Genomic DNA, 19,710 nt, shown 5'->3' with positions numbered 1-19,710 from the left:
CCGAAAACGAACCACTCGCAGCTGTTTTTGCTTCCCCCAGCTAATGACCTTCTTAATTATTTTATGTGTAGCTTGCTATGCGCAGCGCTTTGGTCCGCGAGGTATTGGCCACGCAGGGGGCTTGTTCTTGGGGCTTATGTCGGACGCTTTGGACTCTGAGTGGCAGAGGTATATAACTTAACCCCCTTTTTAATTTTGCGTAGTGCTTTAGTTCGTTCGTGTTTTAACTGTTTAACATTGAATTACCAGTCGTTTTATCATAAAATTTTTGACAATTTATGTGTGTAGTGGTCAAGCTCCGAGGAACACGGTCATCGACACCGCCTGTATTAAGGCTCCCCCCGGCCAAGGATGCCCCCGTTGCGGAGGAGTCGTATTCGCCGCCGAAGAGGTCCTTGCCAAGGGTCGCCCGTGGCATCGCAAGTGTTTCAAGTGCAAAGACTGCACCAAAACTTTGGACTCGATCATCGCTTGTGACGGACCCGACAGCGACGTTTACTGCAAGACTTGCTACGGTAAAAAGTGGGGTCCTCACGGATACGGTTTCGCTTGCGGAAGTGGTTTCTTGCAGACCGACGGGTTGACGTAAGCGTAAACAAGTTATCACCAAATGTACCCTCTGATCTATATAATTTCTTTAGTGAAGAAGAGATTTCCAAGTCTCGTCCCTTCTATAACCCCGATACCACCTCGATCAAAGCCCCACCCGGTCAAGGTTGCCCCAGGTGTGGAGGAATGGTCTTTGCTGCCGAGCAACAGCTGGCTAAAGGAACTGTAAGTTGATTTTATGATTAATTAGGTGCGATTTAATTGTAGCCTCCTGAGGCACTGGACATGGCATAACAATTTGGGACCAGTAGAAATTTACCTGTGGAAAGTTTTCTAAATAGAATTTAAGTCGAAAATTCATTGAGGATTATTGAGCAATTATTGCTCCCAACGCTACTCACCGCGTTATCTATCTTAGAAGTTTTAAATTTAGAGAGAACCATGATGGAATAAGAGCTCTGCTCTAATTTAAGTATGCTTTAATACGTAATATGAGCGCCGCACTTGACGTTAAATCTTATGCAAAATTTTTTATAACTTTGTAAAAACTGAAGAATTTTATCCTAAATAAACCCCAAATACCAAAATTCAATCAAATCGGACCAATAGAAAAAAGGTTCGATAATCACGTGACCCTAACACTCAATATTTGAAATTTTGTTAAAAGTCAATAATTATTTCCTCAATAAGCCCTAAATGCCAAATTTTAATGAAATCGGACAAATAGGAAAAAAGTTTAGATAGTCACGTGACTTGAAAACTTAATATGTCAAACATATGCAAAAAATTAATAATTATACCCCAAGTCAACTCCAAATACTAAATTTCGTTTAAATCGAGCAAATAACAAAAAAGCTTAAAAAAAAACATAAATGACACATACATTAAATCTCAATTAAAATTTAATTTTTTTATTATTAGGACCCGTTGCATTGTAATTTTTGTCTAGCAAAATACCTTGTATAGACCACTGTGTCACATACATAATATACGAGGGTTGTCTTTTAAGTTTTGCATATGCAGCTGGAATAAAACAAAAAAATAACTTTTAACGACTTTATTGTTTTTCAAAGTATTCTCCACGAAATTTAATGCACTTTTGCATGCGCTCAAACCAGTTGTCAAAGCTGTTATTCCACTCGTTTGTGGGTACTGTCAAAATTGCATTTTTAAAGGCGTTAACTGCTTCCTCTGGCGTCTGAAACCTCTGACCACGCAGTTCATTCTTGATTTTTGGAAAAGTATAGAAATCGTTGGGACTTAGGTCGGGACTGTACGGAGGATGATCCAATAATTCGACGTTTTGATAAGTTAAAAATTCAATAGTTTTCCGGGCTGTGTGCGAACTTGCATTGTCTTGGTGGAGGATGATTCGTCGTTGTGGGTTCGCTTTTCGAAGCTCAGCGATGACTTTCGGCAAACAAATGCTAATGTACCAATCGGCAGTAACAGTTCGTTGATTCTCCAGAGGAATTGTTGCAACATGACCTGCTTTTGAGACAAATGTTGCAACCATCTTTTTGGATACACTTCGAGAACGAATGACTTTTGTTGGCTTTTCTTCATCTTGAAATACCCAAACAGACGACTGACGTTTATTTTCAGGTTCATATGAGTAAATCCATGATTCATCACCACTGACAATGCTGTACACATTTCTAGAGTTTCCTGCCTCAAAGCGGTCTAGAGTTGTTTGACACCACATCACCCTAGCTTCTTTCTGTTCTTCAGTTAACAGATGCGGTATCCAGCGGGAAACTAATTTTCTTACCCGTAATTCTTCATGCAAAATTTTTTGAATTGAGGTCTTTGAAATCGCCAATGAAGCCTCAATCTCACGATATGTCACATGTCGATCTTCCGTGATAAGCATACGCACAGCATCGATGTTTTCTTGGGTGACAGCCGTTTTTGGTGCACCTGACCTTGGATCGTCGCTAAGACTAACCCGTCCACGCTTGAATTCTGCATACCAACGAGAAACTGTCGACTGATGTGGTGCTTCATTACCGAAAACAGAAATCAACTCAGCACAGCATTCTTGTTGAGATAATTGCCTTCGAAAATTGTAAAAAATGATGGCCCGAAAATGTTCTCTGTTTAATTCCATGGTGCGCAATTTGCTACCTTTAAAAATTCACTGTAGCTGTAAAACTATATGTATCGCACTGACGTTTTAAATTTAAGAAAAGTAAAGTTTGAGGTTAAGTTTGACTAATGACATTTGATTAGTGACGCCCTCTATGTTTCTATATGCAAAAGTTAAAAGACATCCCTCGTATAATAAATATAATATAATAAAACACGGTAAATTCTTAAAACGTCAAAACTTTGCCGAATTATCATGGCTAAAAGAACCCGATTTGATAAAAGGTATGCACATATTCGGATTGTCCAGAGTCTCTTGAATATTTCCATACCAATTTCAAGAAGTTCTGAGCTATTTTAAGCTTTTTATCAATGAAATTAGGCAGCAAGTCCAAGCCGATTCATGCACGTTGACGCCATGTTGTCAAAACATCACAAGACGCCATTAAAATTGCGCGTAGACGTCAAAATCGATTATTTTCAGACGATGTTTTAGGGCATAAAAAAAGGTTTTTGCCTTATGATTTGCACATGAAAAAATAGTAGAAAGCTTTAGGAACAGATAAAAATCAATTCTGGCCCGATTCCAATAGGTTTTAGTAGTTAAATTTCGATTATAAAAAGGGCCTTTTTTCGGCGTTTTCGTTGCCATGGAGACGCAGCTCCTTTCTGGCGAGACGCCACTAAAAAGCACCCGATTCCCGTCACCATTCGGCTATTTCCGACTGTTCCATTCGGATATTTAAATATTATGTGAATGGCGGGATTGGCGGGCAACCAACAAGAGAGCAATGTTTGCTGCTAGAAGCAGAGATTTCTGGCAATAAGAATTAATGTAAATAATAATTAATGAAATAATAATTTAATAAAAATAAAAAATAGCGTTTCTGGAATAATAATAATTATTGGTTCTTTAAATAAATTAAATACAAATAAAAGATGCAAACAAGAAAATTGAATTATTAATTTTATACATAATACCCTAATGTAAGTATCAAAAAAATGCAGTTTGGTTGATTGATCCAATAGAATGGAAATTGAATTATTTTTTTTTGAATAAATATTTTAAAAAATTTCTTTGGGCGGACATGGATATTATTTAAAATTACTATAGTTTATTTTTGAGAAAGTGTTATTTGAACATTTTATTTTTCTACTACCTTATAAGAATATTTTTAATTTTATTTCCCTGCCTAATTGAATTTTTTTATTTGACTATATCTTGCTTATTATTTTTTATAAAATTAATGTTTTACATTAAATTGTGCTTATTAATAAGAATGAAAGTAGGAAAAATTATATGAATACTGTAGGAGCAGTGTCATTTCCTCACTGTGGATGCTTTTGCTGGATCAAACTTCATCCATGTAAGGAAATTATGCACTTTGCTCCCTTTTGTTATACAAAGAACTATTATTTTTTTAAGTTCTCTATATGTGGACATATCAAAAGGAAAAGCCCAACTTAAACAATAGAGTATTGTATATTTAGAAAAAATAAATAAATGGAAAACAAAATTTATGAAATATTGTAGTATTGTACTTTAATTTTAATCTTAATATATAAATGTTATTCATCTTTTTGAAATAAGTACCTATTTTTTTAAATAACTTTTATACCTAGGTAGAGAGGTAATTTTGGTAAGTGAAAACACAATGGATTAGTACTGTTATATAAATGTACCATATATTAAAAGTTTTATTTTATAAATGCTGCAAAGACAAGTATATGACTGAGTTGAAAAGAAACTTAATTATTTTATGCTAAAATATTAATTTACAATTTGCAGTTTCGATTAATACTCATAAGAAGAAACTGCAAGAAACTTATGAGATAGGTAATATTTTTTCAAATATTTGCCTAAAACTTACATAAAAAATTAAAATACACATATACATATATACTTAAAACTATAAAAATATACCTATTATATAAAAAAAATACTGATAAATGGAAAAAAATATACAATTTATTATTTTTATTTACTGCTCCTTCTTCTTCTTTGATGGCAAATAAACTTGTTTGTCCATTTTTCTTTTACCTGTATTTGTCTTATTTACCTTATTTGGAAAGAATGCAGGTTTAATTAATGCAAATGAAATTTTTCTAAATTTTAGACCATGCAAATTTTACACATAAAAAAAAATTAAAAATTAAATTTTTTTAATTTTTTTTTCTCCCAAAAAAAAAACATTTTTTTTAAAAAGTCCCTCATAAAAATTATAGTCCTTAATGAGGCACACATATCTTCTGTGAGTCATTATTTCCGCAAATATACCGTTAAACCGTCAGAGGGGCTAGAATATCAAACATATCTGAAATTTTTGGAGGTTAAAAAAAATACTTCCCATATGCTGAGAATAACCAAAAACTGTACCGCACTGTCTGACGTAAACTTTAATCGATTTATAGAGTTTCATAATACCCTATAGAGTTTTAAACAACCGTTACGATCTGTTTCGAATCCTCAAAAAAAAATTGGACAAAAATATTTTTTTGACTTTGAAGGCATATTTGTCCTAAACAAAAAAATAAATAAAAATTTGTAAATAATCGGGTGGTAGCCTCGTATTTCTAGATTATAAAAAGGTATAATTAATTTCTCTACTCCAAATACCAACAAAGTTATAAGCACTTTTGTCCGACGGGTCCTAATAGAGCCCCTCCATTTTTAATAATAAAATAGGAGCTCGTCTTTAAAAGAAACCCCAAGAATCTAGTCCCGAGGTTGTAGCGACTTATTTCTTTAGAAGTCAAAGTCATAATATGCTCTATTATCATAACCATATTAGTCCTGTGGTTGGAACCTTTGATGTCACTACTTAAGACTATCTAATCAATTTTCCTTTTTAAATATATAGTTGCTAATGACCAAAATCTTTTTTACTGGTCCCAACCGATCAAAGTACCAGCGTGTATTTGTTATGTAAGTCCACGTCTTTATGTCAGAACTAATAGTGTTTCATTTCTATACTCCTAAGTCTCGACGAACCCTAACGTATTATACAGAAATTAATTTAAGAAGACTTACTACTTCACATACTTTTAGATGTGGCACAAGAAGTGCTTCAACTGTGCCGAATGTCATCGTCCGCTCGACTCTACGTTGGCATGTGACGGACCGGACAAGGAGATCCATTGTCGCGCCTGCTACGCCAAACTTTTCGGACCTAAAGGTTTTGGATTTGGACACACTCCCACCCTCGTGTCCACCGATGGCGTGGCTCCGATTATCCACGATGCCCGTCCCAACAGCGGACCGAGGGGCGCCCACGGACAAGGATGCAAACGGTGCGGTTTCGCCGTATTCGCTGCCGAACAGATGGTCAGCAAAAGTGGATTGTTCCATAAGAGGTAAGGCGAGGTCCGGTTAAGTTAATGGGACGTCTAAAATTTTTATATGGAACGATTTATTGATAAAAAAGTGAGGATGAAGTGAAAAAAATGCATCATTATAAAGGATTTTTTACTTACGTATATATCACAATTAAAGTCCAGTTCAGAGATCTATTAGAATCTTTGATGTGTCGCGGATGCCGCACTAAATAGTCCGTGGGCCTATGTCGTATTTGTTGTCGTAGATATACATGTTTAAATGGTAAAATATTATATAATTTATCTGTGAAATCGTTTTAAATTTACGTAAAACCCAATGTTTTACACTATTTTTTATTTTTCTTTCGAAAATGTCCATTTTTAGAAAGATAATTGGCCCTATTCTCCATCTCACTCTTACGAATGCTCGGCGATCACAATTAAATGATTTTCCTCGTCTTTCGAGAGGACCACTGTATAAGAAAAATAACTTTTCAAAGAGATTGAAGATCTGATTGAAGAGTGAAATGCGGTAGAAACTCAAAGAATCGACATTTAACTCATTTCTTGACCTTATTTTCCATCTCACTCTTATGAATGATTAGCGATCACTAATAAATAATTTTCCTCGTCTGTAGAGAGCACCACTATATAACAAAAGTAATTTTTCCAAGCGATTGAGGACGTGAGTGAAGAGTGAAATGTGGTAGAAATTCAAAAAATCGACTTTCAACTGATTTTTTGGCCTTATTCTCCATCTCACTCTTATCAATGATTGGCGATCGTTATTAAATAATTTTCCTCGTCTGTCAAGAGCACCACTATATAACAAAAGTAACTTTTCCAAGTGATTGAGGACGTGAGTAAAGAGTGAAATGCGGTAGAAACTCAAAAAGTCGATTTTTAACTCATTTTTTGGCTTTATTCTCCATCTCACTCTTACGAATGCTCAGCGATCAGTATGAAATGATTTTCCTCGTCTGTAGAGAGCACCACTATATAACAAAAGTAACTTTTCCAAGCAATTGAGGTCGTAAGTAAGGAGTGAAATGCGGTAGAAACTCAAAGAATCGACTTTTAACTGATTTTTTGGCCTTATTCTCCATCTCACTCTTATAAATGATTGGCGATCACTATTAAATGATTTTCATCGTCTGTAGAGAGCACCACTATATAACAAGAGTAACTTTTCCAAGCGATTGAGGACGTGAGTGAAGAGTGAAATGCGGTAGAAACTCAAAGAATCGACTTTTAACTGATTTTTTGGCCTTATTCTCCATCTCACTCTTATAAATGACTAGCGATCACTATTAAATGATTTTCCTCATCTGAAGAGAGCACCACTATATAACAAAAGTAACTTTTTCAAGCGATTGAGGACGTGAGTGAAGAGTGAAATGCGGTAGAAACTCAAAAAATCGACTTTTAACTGATTTTTTGGCCTTATTCTCCTTCTCACTCTTATAAATGATTAGCGATCACTATTAAATGATTTTCCTCGTCTGTAGAGAGCACCACTATAAAAGAAAAGTAACTTTTCCAAGCCATGGAAGGCGTGAGTGAAGAGTGAAATGCGGTAAAAACTCAAAAAATCGACTTTTAACTGATTTTTTGGCCTTATTCTCCATCTCACTCTTATAAATGATTGGCGATCGTTATTAAATAATTTTCCTCGTCTGTCAAGAGCACCACTATATAACAAAAGTAACTTTTCCAAGCGATTGAGGACGTGAGTAAAGAGTGAAATGCGGTAGAAACTCAAAGAATCGACTTTTAACTGATTTCTTGGCCTTATTCTCCATCTCACTCTTATAAATGATTTGCGATCACTATTAAATAATTGTCCTCGTCTGTAGAGAGCACCACTATATAACAAAAATAACTTTTCCAAGCGATTGAGGACGTGAGTGAAGAGTGAAATGCGGTAGAAACTCAAAGAATCGACTTTTAACTCATTTTTTGGCCTTATTTTCTATCTCACTCTTATAAATGGTTGACGATCACTATTAAATGATTTTCCTCGTCTATAAGGAGCATTACTATATAAGAAAAGTAACTTTTCCAAGCGATTGAGGACGTGAGTGAAGAGTGAAGTGCGGTAGAAACTCAAAGAATCGACTTTTAACTGATTTCTTGGCCTTATTCTCCATCTCGCTCTTATAAATGGTTGGCGATCACTATTAAATGATTTTCCTCTTCTGTAAAGGGCACCACTATATAAGAAAAGTAACTTTTCCAAGCGATTGAGGACGTGAGTGAAGAGTGAAATGCGGTAGAAACTCAAAGAATCGACTTTTAACTGATTTTTTGGCCTTATTTTCCATCTCACTCTTATAAATGATTAGCGATCACTATTAAATGATTTTCCTCGTCTGTAGAGAGCACCACTATATAAGAAAAGTAACTTTTCCAAGCGATTGAGGACGTGAGTGAAGAGTGAAATGCGGTAGAAACTCAAAGAATCGACTTTTAACTGATTTCTTGGCCTTATTCTCCATCTCACTCTTATAAATGATTGGCGATCACTATTAAATAATTGTCCTCGTCTGTAGAGAGCACCACTATATAAGAAAAGTAACTTTTCCAAGCGATTGAGGACGTGAGTGAAGAGTGAAATGCGGTAGAAACTCAAAGAATCGACTTTTAACTGATTTCTTGGCCTTATTCTCCATCTCACTCTTATAAATGATTGGCGATCACTTTTAAATAATTGTCCTCGTCTGTAGAGAGCACCACTATATAAGAAAAGTAACTTTTCCAAGCGATTGAGGACGTGAGTAAAGAGTGAAATGCGGTAGAAACTCAAAGAATCGACTTTAAACTGATTTTTTGGCCTTATTCTCCATCTCACTCTTATAAATGATTTGCGATCACTATTAAATAATTGTCCTCGTCTGTAGAGAGCACCACTATATAACAAAAATAACTTTTCCAAGCGATTGAGGACGTGAGTGAAGAGTGAAATGCGGTAGAAACTCAAAGAATCGACTTTTAACTCATTTTTTGGCCTTATTTTCTATCTCACTCTTATAAATGGTTGACGATCACTATTAAATGATTTTCCTCGTCTATAAGGAGCATTACTATATAAGAAAAGTAACTTTTCCAAGCGATTGAGGACGTGAGTGAAGAGTGAAATGCGGTAGAAACTCAAAGAATCGACTTTTAACTGATTTCTTGGCCTTATTCTCCATCTCGCTCTTATAAATGGTTGGCGATCACTATTAAATGATTTTCCTCTTCTGTAAAGGGCACCACTATATAAGAAAAGTAACTTTTCCAAGCGATTGAGGACGTGAGTGAAGAGTGAAATGCGGTAGAAACTCAAAGAATCGACTTTTAGCTGATTTTTTGGCCTTATTCTCCATCTCACTCTTATAAATGATTGGCGATCACTATTAAATAATTGTCCTCGTCTGTAGAGAGCACCACTATATAAGAAAAGTAACTTTTCCAAGCGATTGAGGACGTGAGTAAAGAGTGAAATGCGGTAGAAACTCAAAGAATCGACTTTTAACTGATTTTTTGGCCTTATTCTCCATCTCACTCTTATAAATGATTTGCGATCACTATTAAATAATTGTCCTCGTCTGTAGAGAGCACCACTATATAACAAAAATAACTTTTCCAAGCGATTGAGGACGTGAGTGAAGAGTGAAATGCGGTAGAAACTCAAAGAATCGACTTTTAACTCATTTTTTGGCCTTATTTTCTATCTCACTCTTATAAATGGTTGACGATCACTATTAAATGATTTTCCTCGTCTATAAGGAGCATTACTATATAAGAAAAGTAACTTTTCCAAGCGATTGAGGACGTGAGTGAAGAGTGAAGTGCGGTAGAAACTCAAAGAATCGACTTTTAACTGATTTCTTGGCCTTATTCTCCATCTCGCTCTTATAAATGGTTGGCGATCACTATTAAATGATTTTCCTCTTCTGTAAAGGGCACCACTATATAAGAAAAGTAACTTTTCCAAGCGATTGAGGACGTGAGTGAAGAGTGAAATGCGGTAGAAACTCAAAGAATCGACTTTTAGCTGATTTTTTGGCCTTATTCTCCATCTCACTCTTATAAATGATTGGCGATCACTATTAAATAATTGTCCTCGTCTGTAGAGAGCACCACTATATAAGAAAAGTAACTTTTCCAAGCGATTGAGGACGTGAGTAAAGAGTGAAATGCGGTAGAAACTCAAAGAATCGACTTTTAACTGATTTTTTGGCCTTATTCTCCATCTCACTCTTATAAATGATTTGCGATCACTATTAAATAATTGTCCTCGTCTGTAGAGAGCACCACTATATAACAAAAATAACTTTTCCAAGCGATTGAGGACGTGAGTGAAGAGTGAAATGCGGTAGAAACTCAAAGAATCGACTTTTAACTCATTTTTTGGCCTTATTTTCTATCTCACTCTTATAAATGGTTGACGATCACTATTAAATGATTTTCCTCGTCTATAAGGAGCATTACTATATAAGAAAAGTAACTTTTCCAAGCGATTGAGGACGTGAGTGAAGAGTGAAATGCGGTAGAAACTCAAAGAATCGACTTTTAACTGATTTCTTGGCCTTATTCTCCATCTCACTCTTATAAATGATTGGCGATCACTATTAAATAATTGTCCTTGTCTGTAGAGAACACCACTATATAAGAAAAGTAACTTTTCCAAGCGATTGAGGACGTGAGTGAAGAGTGAAATGCGGTAGAAACTCAAAGAATCGACTTTTAACTGATTTCTTGGCCTTATTCTCCATCTCACTCTTATAAATGGTTGACGATCACTATTAAATGATTTTCCTCTTCTGTAAAGGGCACCACTATATAAGAAAAGTAACTTTTCCAAGCGATTGAAGACGTAAGTGAAGAGTGAAATGCGGTAGAAACTCAAAGAATCGACTTTTAGCTGATTTTTTGGCCTTATTCTCCATCTCACTCTTATAAATGATTGGCGATCACTATTAAATAATTGTCCTTGTCTGTAGAGAACACCACTATATAAGAAAAGTAACTTTTCCAAGCGATTGAGGACGTGAGTGAAGAGTGAAATGCGGTAGAAACTCAAAGAATCGACTTTTAACTGATTTCTTGGCCTTATTCTCCATCTCACTCTTATAAATGGTTGACGATCACTATTAAATGATTTTCCTCTTCTGTAAAGGGCACCACTATATAAGAAAAGTAACTTTTCCAAGCGATTGAGGACGTGAGTGAAGAGTGAAATGCGGTAGAAACTCAAAGAATCGACTTTTGACTGATTTCTTGGCCTTATTCTCCATCTCACTCTTATAAATGATTGGCGATCACTTTTAAATAATTGTCCTCGTCTGTAGAGAGCACCACTATATAAGAAAAGTAACTTTTCCAAGCGATTGAAGACGTAAGTGAAGAGTGAAATGCGGTAGAAACTCAAAGAATCGACTTTTAGCTGATTTTTTGGCCTTATTCTCCATCTCACTCTTATAAATGATTGGCGATCACTATTAAATAATTGTCCTTGTCTGTAGAGAACACCACTATATAAGAAAAGTAACTTTTCCAAGCGATTGAGGACGTGAGTGAAGAGTGAAATGCGGTAGAAACTCAAAGAATCGACTTTTAACTGATTTCTTGGCCTTATTCTCCATCTCACTCTTATAAATGGTTGACGATCACTATTAAATGATTTTCCTCTTCTGTAAAGGGCACCACTATATAAGAAAAGTAACTTTTCCAAGCGATTGAGGACGTGAGTGAAGAGTGAAATGCGGTAGAAACTCAAAGAATCGACTTTTAACTGATTTTTTGGCCTTATTCTCCATCTCACTCTTATAAATGATTGGCGATCACTATTAAATAATTTTCCTCGTCTGTAGAGAGCACCACTATATAACAAAAGTAACTTTTCCAAGTGATTGAGGACGTGAGTGAAGAGTGAAATGAGGTAGAAACTCAAAGAATCGACTTTTAACTGATTTCTTGGCCTTATTCTCCATCTCGCTCTTATAAATGGTTGGCGATCACTATTAAATAATTTTTCTCATCTGTAGAGAGCACCACTATATAAGAAAAGTAACTTTTCCAAGCGATTGAGGACGTGAGTGAAGAGTGAAATGCGGTAGAAACTCAAAGGATCGAATTTTAACTCATTTTTTGGCTTATTCTCCATCTCACTCTTATAAATGATTGGCGATCACTATTAAATAATTGTCCTTGTCTGTAGAGAACACCACTATATAAGAAAAGTAACTTTTCCAAGCGATTGAGGACGTGAGTGAAGAGTGAAATGCGGTAGAAACTCAAAGAATCGACTTTTAACTGATTTCTTGGCCTTATTCTCCATCTCGCTCTTATAAATGGTTGGCGATCACTATTAAATAATTTTTCTCATCTGTAGAGAGCACCACTATATAAGAAAAGTAACTTTTCCAAGCGATTGAGGACGTGAGTGAAGAGTGAAATGCGGTAGAAACTCAAAGGATCGAATTTTAACTCATTTTTTGGCTTATTCTCCATCTCACTCTTATAAATGATTGGCGATCACTATTAAATAATTGTCCTTGTCTGTAGAGAACACCACTATATAAGAAAAGTAACTTTTCCAAGCGATTGAGGACGTGAGTGAAGAGTGAAATGCGGTAGAAACTCAAAGAATCGACTTTTAACTGATTTCTTGGCCTTATTCTCCATCTCACTCTTATAAATGATTGGCGATCACTATTAAATAATTGTCCTTGTCTGTAGAGAACACCACTATATAAGAAAAGTAACTTTTCCAAGCGATTGAGGACGTGAGTGAAGAGTGAAATGCGGTAGAAACTCAAAGAATCGACTTTTAACTGATTTCTTGGCCTTATTCTCCATCTCACTCTTATAAATGATTGGCGATCACTATTAAATAATTGTCCTTGTCTGTAGAGAACACCACTATATAAGAAAAGTAACTTTTCCAAGCGATTGAGGACGTGAGTGAAGAGTGAAATGCGGTAGAAACTCAAAGAATCGACTTTTAACTGATTTCTTGGCCTTATTCTCCATCTCACTCTTATAAATGATTGGCGATCACTATTAAATAATTGTCCTTGTCTGTAGAGAACACCACTATATAAGAAAAGTAACTTTTCCAAGTGATTGAGGACGTGAGTGAAGAGTGAAATGAGGTAGAAACTCAAAGAATCGACTTTTAACTGATTTCTTGGCCTTATTCTCCATCTCGCTCTTATAAATGGTTGGCGATCACTATTAAATGATTTTCCTCTTCTGTAAAGGGCACCACTATATAAGAAAAGTAACTTTTCCAAGCGATTGAGGACGTGAGTGAAGAGTGAAATGCGGTAGAAACTCAAAGAATCGACTTTTAACTCATTTTTTGGCCTTATTCTCCATCTCACTCTTATAAATGATTGGCGATCACTATTAAATAATTTTCCTCGTCTGTAGAGAGCACCACTATATAACAAAAGTAACTTTTCCAAGTGATTGAGGACGTGAGTGAAGAGTGAAATGAGGTAGAAACTCAAAGGATCGAATTTTAACTCATTTTTTGGCCTTATTCTCCATCTCATTCTTATAAATGATTGGTGATCACTAATAAATAATTTTCCTCGTCTGTAGAGAGCACCACTATATAACAAAAGTAACTTTTCCAAGTGATTGAGGACGTGAGTGAAGAGTGAAATGCGGTAGAAACTCAAAGAATCGACTTTTAACTGATTTCTTGGCCTTATTCTCCATCTCACTCTTATAAATGATTGGCGATCACTATTAAATAATTGTCCTTGTCTGTAGAGAACACCACTATATAAGAAAAGTAACTTTTCCAAGCGATTGAGGACGTGAGTGAAGAGTGAAATGCGGTAGAAACTCAAAGAATCGACTTTTAACTCATTTTTTGGCCTTATTCTCCATCTCATTCTTATAAATGATTGGCGATCACTAATAAATAATTTTCCTCGTCTGTAGAGAGCACCACTATATAAGAAAAGTAACTTTTCCAAGCGATTGAGGACGTGAGTGAAGAGTGAAATGCGGTAGAAACTCAAAGAATCGACTTTTAACTCATTTTTTGGCCTTATTCTCCATCTCATTCTTATAAATGATTGGCGATCACTATTAAATAATTGTCCTCGTCTGTAGAGAGCACCACTATATAACAAAAGCAACTTTTCCAAGCGATTGAGGACGTGAGTGAAGAGTGAAATGCGGTAGAATCTCAAAGAATCGACTTTTAACTGATTTTGTGGCCTTATTCTCCATCTCACTCTTATAAATGATCAGCGATCACTATTAAATAATTGTCCTCGTCTGTAGAGAGCACCACTATATAAGAAAAGTAACTTTTCCAAGCGATTGAGGACGTGAGTGAAGAGTGAAATGCGGTAGAAACTCAAAGAATCGACTTTTAACTGATTTCTTGGCCTTATTCTCCATCTCACTCTTATAAATGATTGGCGATCACTATTAAATAATTTTCCTCGTCTGTAGAGAGCATCACTATATAACTAAAGTAACTTTTCCAAGCGATTGAGGACGTGAGTGAAGAGTGAAATGCGGTAGAAACTCAAAGAATCGACTTTTAACTGATTTCTTGGCCTTATTCTCCATCTCACTCTTATAAATGATTGGCGATCACTATTAAATAATTGTCCTCGTCTGTAGAGAGCACCACTATATAAGAAAAGTAACTTTTCCAAGCGATTGAGGACGTGAGTGAAGAGTGAAATGCGGTAGAAACTCAAAGAATCGACTTTTAACTGATTTCTTGGCCTTATTCTCCATCTCACTCTTATAAATGATCAGCGATCACTAATAAATAATTTTCCTCGTCTGTAGAGAGCATCACTATATAACTAAAGTAACTTTTCCAAGCGATTGAGGACGTGAGTGAAGAGTGAAATGCGGTAGAAACTCAAAGAATCGACTTTTAACTGATTTCTTGGCCTTATTCTCCATCTCACTCTTATAAATGATTGGCGATCACTATTAAATAATTGTCCTCGTCTGTAGAGAGCACCACTATATAAGAAAAGTAACTTTTCCAAGCGATTGAGGACGTGAGTGAAGAGTGAAATGCGGTAGAAACTCAAAGAATCGACTTTTAACTGATTTCTTGGCCTTATTCTCCATCTCACTCTTATAAATGATTGGCGATCACTATTAAATAATTTTCCTCGTCTGTAGAGAGCATCACTATATAACTAAAGTAACTTTTCCAAGCGATTGAGGACGTGAGTGAAGAGTGAAATGCGGTAGAAACTCAAAGAATCGACTTTTAACTGATTTCTTGGCCTTATTCTCCATCTCACTCTTATAAATGGTTGACGATCACTATTAAATGATTTTCCTCTTCTGTAAAGGGCACCACTATATAAGAAAAGTAACTTTTCCAAGCGATTGAGGACGTGAGTGAAGAGTGAAATGCGGTAGAAACTCAAAGAATCGACTTTTAACTGATTTCTTGGCCTTATTCTCCATCTCGCTCTTATAAATGGTTGGCGATCACTATTAAATGATTTTCCTCTTCTGTAAAGGGCACCACTATATAAGAAAAGTAACTTTTCCAAGCGATTGAGGACGTGAGTGAAGAGTGAAATGCGGTAGAAACTCAAAGAATCGACTTTTAGCTGATTTTTTGGCCTTATTCTCCATCTCACTCTTATAAATGATTGGCGATCACTATTAAATAATTGTCCTTGTCTGTAGAGAACACCACTATATAAGAAAAGTAACTTTTCCAAGCGATTGAGGACGTGAGTGAAGAGTGAAATGCGGTAGAAACTCAAAGAATCGACTTTTAACTGATTTCTTGGCCTTATTCTCCATCTCACTCTTATAAATGGTTGACGATCACTATTAAATGATTTTCCTCTTCTGTAAAGGGCACCACTATATAAGAAAAGTAACTTTTCCAAGCGATTGAGGACGTGAGTGAAGAGTGAAATGCGGTAGAAACTCAAAGAATCGACTTTTAACTGATTTTTTGGCCTTATTCTCCATCTCACTCTTATAAATGATTGGCGATCACTATTAAATAATTTTCCTCGTCTGTAGAGAGCACCACTATATAACAAAAGTAACTTTTCCAAGTGATTGAGGACGTGAGTGAAGAGTGAAATGAGGTAGAAACTCAAAGAATCGACTTTTAACTGATTTCTTGGCCTTATTCTCCATCTCGCTCTTATAAATGGTTGGCGATCACTATTAAATAATTTTTCTCATCTGTAGAGAGCACCACTATATAAGAAAAGTAACTTTTCCAAGCGATTGAGGACGTGAGTGAAGAGTGAAATGCGGTAGAAACTCAAAGGATCGAATTTTAACTCATTTTTTGGCTTATTCTCCATCTCACTCTTATAAATGATTGGCGATCACTATTAAATAATTGTCCTTGTCTGTAGAGAACACCACTATATAAGAAAAGTAACTTTTCCAAGCGATTGAGGACGTGAGTGAAGAGTGAAATGCGGTAGAAACTCAAAGAATCGACTTTTAACTGATTTCTTGGCCTTATTCTCCATCTCACTCTTATAAATGATTGGCGATCACTATTAAATAATTGTCCTTGTCTGTAGAGAACACCACTATATAAGAAAAGTAACTTTTCCAAGCGATTGAGGACGTGAGTGAAGAGTGAAATGCGGTAGAAACTCAAAGAATCGACTTTTAACTGATTTCTTGGCCTTATTCTCCATCTCACTCTTATAAATGATTGGCGATCACTATTAAATAATTGTCCTTGTCTGTAGAGAACACCACTATATAAGAAAAGTAACTTTTCCAAGTGATTGAGGACGTGAGTGAAGAGTGAAATGAGGTAGAAACTCAAAGAATCGACTTTTAACTGATTTCTTGGCCTTATTCTCCATCTCGCTCTTATAAATGGTTGGCGATCACTATTAAATGATTTTCCTCTTCTGTAAAGGGCACCACTATATAAGAAAAGTAACTTTTCCAAGCGATTGAGGACGTGAGTGAAGAGTGAAATGCGGTAGAAACTCAAAGAATCGACTTTTAACTCATTTTTTGGCCTTATTCTCCATCTCACTCTTATAAATGATTGGCGATCACTATTAAATAATTTTCCTCGTCTGTAGAGAGCACCACTATATAACAAAAGTAACTTTTCCAAGTGATTGAGGACGTGAGTGAAGAGTGAAATGAGGTAGAAACTCAAAGGATCGAATTTTAACTCATTTTTTGGCCTTATTCTCCATCTCATTCTTATAAATGATTGGTGATCACTAATAAATAATTTTCCTCGTCTGTAGAGAGCACCACTATATAACAAAAGTAACTTTTCCAAGCGATTGAGGACGTGAGTGAAGAGTGAAATGCGGTAGAAACTCAAAGAATCGACTTTTAACTCATTTTTTGGCCTTATTCTCCATCTCATTCTTATAAATGATTGGCGATCACTAATAAATAATTTTCCTCGTCTGTAGAGAGCACCACTATATAAGAAAAGTAACTTTTCCAAGCGATTGAGGACGTGAGTGAAGAGTGAAATGCGGTAGAAACTCAAAGAATCGACTTTTAACTCATTTTTTGGCCTTATTCTCCATCTCATTCTTATAAATGATTGGCGATCACTATTAAATAATTGTCCTCGTCTGTAGAGAGCACCACTATATAACAAAAGCAACTTTTCCAAGCGATTGAGGACGTGAGTGAAGAGTGAAATGCGGTAGAATCTCAAAGAATCGACTTTTAACTGATTTTGTGGCCTTATTCTCCATCTCACTCTTATAAATGATCAGCGATCACTATTAAATAATTGTCCTCGTCTGTAGAGAGCACCACTATATAAGAAAAGTAACTTTTCCAAGCGATTGAGGACGTGAGTGAAGAGTGAAATGCGGTAGAAACTCAAAGAATCGACTTTTAACTGATTTCTTGGCCTTATTCTCCATCTCACTCTTATAAATGATCAGCGATCACTAATAAATAATTTTCCTCGTCTGTAGAGAGCATCACTATATAACTAAAGTAACTTTTCCAAGCGATTGAGGACGTGAGTGAAGAGTGAAATGCGGTAGAAACTCAAAGAATCGACTTTTAACTGATTTCTTGGCCTTATTCTCCATCTCACTCTTATAAATGATTGGCGATCACTATTAAATAATTGTCCTCGTCTGTAGAGAGCACCACTATATAAGAAAAGTAACTTTTCCAAGCGATTGAGGACGTGAGTGAAGAGTGAAATGCGGTAGAAACTCAAAGAATCGACTTTTAACTGATTTCTTGGCCTTATTCTCCATCTCACTCTTATAAATGATTGGCGATCACTATTAAATAATTTTCCTCGTCTGTAGAGAGCATCACTATATAACTAAAGTAACTTTTCCAAGCGATTGAGGACGTGAGTGAAGAGTGAAATGCGGTAGAAACTCAAAGAATCGACTTTTAACTGATTTCTTGGCCTTATTCTCCATCTCACTCTTATAAATGGTTGACGATCACTATTAAATGATTTTCCTCTTCTGTAAAGGGCACCACTATATAAGAAAAGTAACTTTTCCAAGCGATTGAGGACGTGAGTGAAGAGTGAAATGCGGTAGAAACTCAAAGAATCGACTTTTAACTGATTTCTTGGCCTTATTCTCCATCTCGCTCTTATAAATGGTTGGCGATCACTATTAAATGATTTTCCTCTTCTGTAAAGGGCACCACTATATAAGAAAAGTAACTTTTCCAAGCGATTGAGGACGTGAGTGAAGAGTGAAATGCGGTAGAAACTCAAAGAATCGACTTTTAACTGATTTCTTGGCCTTATTCTCCATCTCACTCTTATAAATGATTGGCGATCACTATTAAATAATTTTCCTCGTCTGTAGAGAGCATCACTATATAACTAAAGTAACTTTTCCAAGCGATTGAGGACGTGAGTGAAGAGTGAAATGCGGTAGAAACTCAAAGAATCGACTTTTAACTGATTTCTTGGCCTTATTCTCCATCTCACTCTTATAAATGGTTGACGATCACTATTAAATGATTTTCCTCTTCTGTAAAGGGCACCACTATATAAGAAAAGTAACTTTTCCAAGCGATTGAGGACGTGAGTGAAGAGTGAAATGCGGTAGAAACTCAAAGAATCGACTTTTAACTGATTTCTTGGCCTTATTCTCCATCTCGCTCTTATAAATGGTTGGCGATCACTATTAAATGATTTTCCTCTTCTGTAAAGGGCACCACTATATAAGAAAAGTAACTTTTCCAAGCGATTGAGGACGTGAGTGAAGAGTGAAATGCGGTAGAAACTCAAAGAATCGACTTTTAACTGATTTCTTGGCCTTATTCTCCATCTCACTCTTATAAATGATTGGCGATCACTATTAAATAATTTTCCTCGTCTGTAGAGAGCATCACTATATAACTAAAGTAACTTTTCCAAGCGATTGAGGACGTGAGTGAAGAGTGAAATGCGGTAGAAACTCAAAGAATCGACTTTTAACTGATTTCTTGGCCTTATTCTCCATCTCACTCTTATAAATGGTTGACGATCACTATTAAATGATTTTCCTCTTCTGTAAAGGGCACCACTATATAAGAAAAGTAACTTTTCCAAGCGATTAAGGACGTGAGTGAAGAGTGAAATGCGGTAGAAACTCAAAGAATCGACTTTTAACTGATTTTTTGGCCTTATTCTCCATCTCACTCTTATAAATGATTGGCGATCACTATTAAATAATTTTCCTCGTCTGTAGAGAGCACCACTATATAACAAAAGTAACTTTTCCAAGTGATTGAGGACGTGAGTGAAGAGTGAAATGCGGTAGA

The 19,710-nt window shown here is 35.7% G+C and overlaps 1 protein-coding gene across 7 annotated transcripts in view; it reads left to right on the top strand.

Annotated features, from left to right (window-relative positions):
- Positions 1-19,710, top strand: part of LOC126740900 (muscle LIM protein 1-like) — a 58,841-nt gene that overhangs the window by 34,119 nt on the left and 5,012 nt on the right. For 2 of the 7 annotated variants that reach the window (XM_050447083.1, XM_050447081.1), the window contains 3 exons: positions 289-585; positions 642-774; positions 5,687-5,991. In XM_050447083.1, coding sequence (XP_050303040.1) covers positions 289-585; positions 642-774; positions 5,687-5,991 — 735 coding nt within the window. Of the gene's footprint in view, positions 1-71; positions 169-288; positions 591-641; positions 775-5,686; positions 5,992-19,710 lie in introns of those variants that run through there. The other 5 variants (XM_050447087.1, XM_050447086.1, XM_050447082.1 and 2 more) reach the window with 4 other exon arrangements.

Source organism: Anthonomus grandis, chromosome 10 (assembly GCF_022605725.1).
Source record: "Anthonomus grandis grandis chromosome 10, icAntGran1.3, whole genome shotgun sequence".
NCBI lineage: Eukaryota > Metazoa > Arthropoda > Insecta > Coleoptera > Curculionidae > Anthonomus > Anthonomus grandis.
This window is presented reverse-complemented; position numbering and strand designations above follow the sequence as displayed.